Raw genomic sequence first — 6,000 nt, forward strand, 5'->3', positions numbered from 1 at the left:
CATCCATGCACAGATCTAACACAGATGCCCCCACAAAGCAGATGCAAAATGCCACCACAGTAAGAGGTGATAATAAAGGAATTTGATTGGGTTAATGGAGTCACATATGGCAATGGTGTGGTCCTTGAGAACATTCCCCCTCAGCTTCCTCTCATATCAATCCTCTCTAGGGATTGAAGGAACAGAAGCATGGACAGGTTAAAATTCAGATTTATTGCCAGAGGTGACATTTTTGGATGAAAATACTATTAATCACAGTCACTGAGTCAAGTTCAATAAAAAATTCATAAAGAACACATCCTGTAATGTGTACTCCAAGAAACACTGAAAATCATACCAGCACCATGATGCTAAAATAAACCCAGTGCTTTTCCTCTCCTGAGTTTTCACTTCTGCCTCTTCATCCCGTGCAGCAGAGCTTACAGTGAGGATGCTGCTGAGTGTCCCCTGTGACTGTGAGCACCGATGCCCTTCACCAGCTCCAGCAGGTGCTGTACACATGGGGTTTGGGGCATGGAAGGTTTGACAGGAACAGCAAAGAGGGAAAAATAAACCCAGTACTTTGCTGTGATCAGTGCTCAGACTTCAGGGAAGGGGGTGGATGAAGTGCTAAGACTACAGATTGTACAGTACTATACATTCCCATATTTGCTTCGTTTCTTGACTGCTCTGCAATTAACTCATGCTCCTGAGAGCTGTAGGTCTTACATGCAGAATGAAAAAAAATCTTTTCACTTGGATGCTCATGCCTTTTCTTGTTGTAGGTTCTTTATATGTAGACCCATCGGTAATGGGGCAAGAACAATTTCCTTTGCCTGTCAAGAATGGCAGTGTCTCTTGTATAAAATCCCATCCCACTGGAGCATGAGAAAGGATATTGCTTATGACAGTGGCCTCCAGACTTTTAACTACAGAGCAAAAACCAACCCCATTAAAACACAGCTCAGCTGCTGTCCCCAAAAGTCTGCACTCTCCCCCAGATCAAACCCCCTGCTGGTCAGAATAATAAATTTCTGCAGATGTTTATTTTTAGGGTACAGCTAAATGCTGATACCAATCCAACAGTGCAGCCACAGCACTAGTTCTTAATTACAGTAAATTCACTGTGGTGGAAAGGAGCCTGAGAAAACAGTCCAGGTGAATTCCTAAAATGGCTCTGTCAAATCTCACCTATTTTATAAGGGATATAACCATACCTGACCCTTTCATTAAAGCTCCAGTGTCTGGGCTAAGTAATTAAACAGTAATTTAATTTAAAATAAATGGCTAGAATAACTGCATTGAAAAGGAAACCATGAAAAAGCCCAAGACTGTTCAATGTCACACTCTTTGAAAGAAACTAAAGAAACAAAATATGATTTCTCCAAGTGTATATGTTAGTAAATGCCAAAGATTTTAGGAGACCTGGCTTATGATGTTTTGAAGCAGACACATACTCTAGATTAATACTGCTATTAAATTAGCAATAATAAATAATTACCTAAATAAATTATCTTCTGTTCTCAGGACTCTTTGCTGCCTGAAGTACAGCTTAACCTCTCTTGAGAGAATAGCCCCAACCGGAGCAAAGGAAACTTGTTTTCAGATAAATTAAATTTCCAGGGCACAGAAACACCCAACAGTTACTCTCAGGGAGTGAAGGTTCAAGATGGCGCTGGAATAAATGGTTTTCCTGTGCCTCTAAAAAGCTAACAATGGACATGCTTATTATTTATGTCCAAACTGGTTGGCACGCCTAATATTTCAGGACAAAGATTTTGCAGGTGTAATACAACTTGAGGAACACCCTATATTTCACTGATATGAGGTACTGTAACAGCTGAGCAATATACCTTTTTCTATACATCACATTCAAAGCTGGGAAATACTTTTTTTGTTGTTTGCTGCAAACATGCTTTTTCTTATCTATAAAAATAGACATAATAATGATGCTTTATACAGCTCTGGAATCTCACAGCCCTTTCAGGGAGCTCAGCATCTGTGTCGTGGAGCTGAAACAGTACCAGCACCTCCACAAATCAACCAGTGAAGAGAAAAAACACTTGTGGGGGAGCCAAGACTACAACTTAGAGCTTTTTCCTGCTAGGGTGCCCAACACTGTGAAACACTTATTTTCTATAATTACAGAGGTGCTAGTTATCACAACTTTAGAAGCTTGGTGATATGAGGCAAATAGGATACAACTGTGGAGAACATTCTGAACTGATAAGAACGTTATAAATGTGGCAAGCACTGGGGTTTTATGGATAGCTTTTTCACTATAACCAGGGCATGGAGCAGATATTTTGCCAGAATAACACTTTTAACACTAACTAGAACCTTCAATTCCCGGGAGACATTAGGTTAGCAAACCACCTCAAGACAGAAAACTACAGGCAGGGGGTCCCTTAGAGCTTCCCTTTCTACATCCATTCTTCTGCTCTACATTACTTCCGATGCATGTCAAAAACACAAAAAATGCAGGAAAACAAACCACCGACTCTTTCAGGGCAAGTAGAGGAAGGCTTAGAGCAGCTTGAGTTGCTTACCAGCAGCGGAGGGGCACAGAGCGAGCAGGATCCGGCCGCCAAATGGCGCCTGAGGCCTCAGCCCTGGCGGGAATTGGCACATTTAAGCCCAGCAGGGGCAGCTGGGCTGGGCTGGGCTGGGGGCGCGTCCTGCCCGGGGCAGCCGGGGAGAGGCCCCGAGGGGAGGGTGCCCCTGTGCCCGAACAATGCCTCGCACCGCTGCGCCACACCCCGGGCTCCGAGCTTGCCCTCGGCACAGGACCTTCCCTGGGTGTTGTTCAGCCATCCCAGTAATTCCCTGGATCCACGGCCGCTCTGATGGATGGGCTGCAGCAGCAGGATGGCTCCATGACGAGATGGCTGCTTCTGAGAACTAAGTAACACCGCAAAGAAGTGCGCTAGCGGTGGCTACTATTAATAGTTGAATCACATCCACCTCCTTTAGATAGTAAACCAGAGTTCCAGGCTGCCTAGGCCAGAAGGGGAATCACCTGTAGGCAGTATTAGCAGGAGGGCCCTTTCTGACACGGTGTCACAGCCTCTCCATTACAGGGTTGCATTTCTATGCAGTCATTGGATCTGTTTGAATCTAAAGGCAGCAAGTTTTTAAACCAGTTAGCACTGAAACCTGCCAGGAAGACAGAAGTGGAAAACCATTGCTTGCTCAGCAATTTGGCCCAGACTCAGCCAGCAGCTGGCAAGCCAGAAGTGTATTGCTCATCCCATGAGAGTGTTCTGGTCTGTGGGTTATGCTGCCGATGCCGTATGCTCCCTAAAAGCCAAATCCCTACATCCAAGCCATTCTCATTTTGCTCGTCTGCAGAGATTGGTGCTTACAGTAACAACGATGGGACGCCGAGTTTGTGTTCTAAACTGTAAATAGAGTACCTGGCTGCAGTAGTTCTTTATCCATTACAGAAAAATTGCTTCAGTGCATGAGGTGCTCTTGCTGTTTCACATTCCTAGGCAAGAAAACTGATGAGCAACTGGAAAGCAGATGGACAGTTGGAATGGTTAGAAGATGGAACAGCAAGTGAGAAAGCAAGCAAGGCTGACAAATGTGCCTTTGGAAGGGGCAATCTAAGGGAAATCCAACAGGAGCTTCTCCTGACACTACACAGGCACCATCTCCCTGGTATGTTCCACAGCCAGCATGTGCAAACAGGGATTTTCTAGTTGGTGGCAAGCTTTGTGACATCTGTTATCACCTGAGGATGTGCCATTAACTTCACCAGCATGGTAGCCTTCTGCCACTGGCTTCCATTCCACCTCAGCAGTCTCAGGTCAGCCAGCACTAACACCAGAGCTGATGTGGGTCTTGGAGAAATTCATAAAGACCGTATAGCACTCATACACTCTCTCTAGCTGGGGACTCATTTCTGACTCAGAGAGAGAGAGTTGTCTGCAGCATCCCTGCAGCTATATTTCACTGTTCACCTCCACACCTCATTTCCCACCATGGGTGCACTGTCATGTGTACAGGGCTTCTCTGTGAGTGTGGAAAGGTCATTTCACTGGCTGGTCCTCAGCAGAGTGCTCCGAGCAAATGTGAATGTCTGACAGTTCTCGATCTTCATTAGATATTCCTCTGCCTTAGCAGATGAACCCTTCATGATATCTGATGTGTTTCTCCTTATCACACCTCTCTGAGATGGGCAGCTCTAACCTTCTCCTTAGGACTTGGAGGTTAGGGCACAGAGACTAAGGGCATGTTTTTAAAGTCCTTAAGAAACTTACAGATGCAGAGTTGGCTGATACACTTTTCAAACCATGGAATGCATAACTGCAATTCAAATTGCTGAATTGAAAAACCCTGGGGAGTCTATTTCCTTTTGATTGATATCAATGAGAATTAGATATGTTTGTTTCTGAAAATCATCATCTTTAAGAATCTAAAAGCACCAATTTCAGCACCTCTCCTACCACATAGCAGGAAACTGAGTCAATTTTCCAAGCATGAGGCTACTGCTCTAGACTCTAGACACAGGTCCTCTTCTCAAATTTTTATTTTTATTTTTTTATAATAAAAGTCACCAGCCAGCCTGCAAAAGAGGAGCATGTTATTAGACAAATTCAAAAACAGATCTACAAGTGGCTACAGGGCAGGGATGAATCCATTAGCATTACTGAGCCAACATTTCTGAACACTGAGGGGAAAAAGCAGAAAGTGCCACAGCTCCCAGGCTCCCCCTGAGGAACATGTGCTTTTGCTGTGGGGGAGACAGAACACTTGACCAGATGGCCCAGTGCAGTGCTCCAGGAAGCAATTCCTCATACTCTTGTGTTCTTACATCTCAAGCAGTCTCTGCTGTGGCAGTATAAATGCACCAATAGCTTGCTCCAAGCACCAGCTTCTACCACCCTGCAGTCACTCTTTCTGCTGTAACTCTCCCAGCTGGACAGGAGCACATGGACCTTGAATGATCTGCTTGCCATTTTGCTATGCAAACTGCTTTTTGTCCTGATCCCATACATTTTTAAATTGGAGTCTGAGCTGGTTGTCTTCTTTGGAGCTATTTCATTGCCACAGTTCCAAAACTGTGAATACACTCTGCTTTTCTCTTTCTTCTTCAGACTCTTTTACATTCCATTTTTTTCCTTCACAGCACTGTTATTGTGGCAGTGCCTGGCATGATTATTGCTACTTACTCCAAATCCCCCAATGGCAGAGTAATACCTCTTTAATTGGGTATTTCTCCCTCCCGACACTAATCTCCTAACAAATGCCGATGCCGTGGTAGATGCTGTGTGGGGATCTCTCATCACTATCTCTTTAAGCAGGCAGTTGTGTGTGGAATGAATGCATAGTCACTCAGCATGGATGGATTTGTCTGAGTCCCTGTCAGCTCCCTGGTTTTGTCACTGAAATCTTGCATTGCGGATCCGGATTTCTATTGCTTTAACTTTTTGAGGCAGATTTATCTCAACCCCTGTCAGATCAATGGGTTTTGTCACAGAAATCTATGTGACTTTGTTCCCCGTGGAGATCTGGCTAGTCAAGTTTGTTGAGGCTGATTTGGGAAGCTGAACCCGAGGCCTTGTTTAGCTACATCAGGGAGGGGGGGAGAAACAATAAGAACTGAAAAGAGCAGAGGCCTAACAACCAGAAAAACTTAAATAAAATCTGCAGTAGCAACCTACACGCAAAGCCCGAGACAACACCCACCCCATGAGAGCGCATTCAGTCTCACATCCATGCACACATGGGCTCTATCTGCTGGCACATCAGGAGCTGCTGGCTCTGCCCATGGCCTGCAGCCTGTGACAGTGGCTGAGATCTCACAGGGCTGCAGTCTGAGGCAGATCTGCCTTCCAAGTCCTCTCTGGTAGCTCAAACCCCCAGAGCTGTGGAGGTAGGAAGTCTGTCGGACTCCTTTAATGCCTCCACAGTACATTAGGAAACACTGTGCTATCAGAGATGATCCTTCTTGAGGGATACAAGCCCAATTTTCTTCTTGCCTGTAGCCATCAGACTGCATGATTGTCTGACACT

The 6,000-nt window shown here is 45.0% G+C and overlaps 1 protein-coding gene across 3 annotated transcripts in view; it reads right to left on the reverse strand.

Annotated features, from left to right (window-relative positions):
• Positions 1 to 2,698, reverse strand: part of LOC107210488 — a 51,836-nt gene extending 49,138 nt beyond the window's left edge. The window contains exon 1 of one of the 3 annotated variants that reach the window (XM_015641380.3): positions 2,529 to 2,698. In XM_015641380.3, the coding sequence (XP_015496866.1) occupies positions 2,529 to 2,610 (82 nt within the window). In that variant the 5' untranslated portion in view covers positions 2,611 to 2,698. The remainder of the gene's footprint in view (positions 1 to 2,528) is intronic. The other 2 variants (XM_015641382.3, XM_015641383.2) reach the window with 2 other exon arrangements.
• Between the last annotated feature and the right edge of the window lie 3,302 nt (positions 2,699 to 6,000).

This window comes from Parus major, chromosome 12, assembly GCF_001522545.3.
Source record: "Parus major isolate Abel chromosome 12, Parus_major1.1, whole genome shotgun sequence".
Classification (NCBI taxonomy): domain Eukaryota; kingdom Metazoa; phylum Chordata; class Aves; order Passeriformes; family Paridae; genus Parus; species Parus major.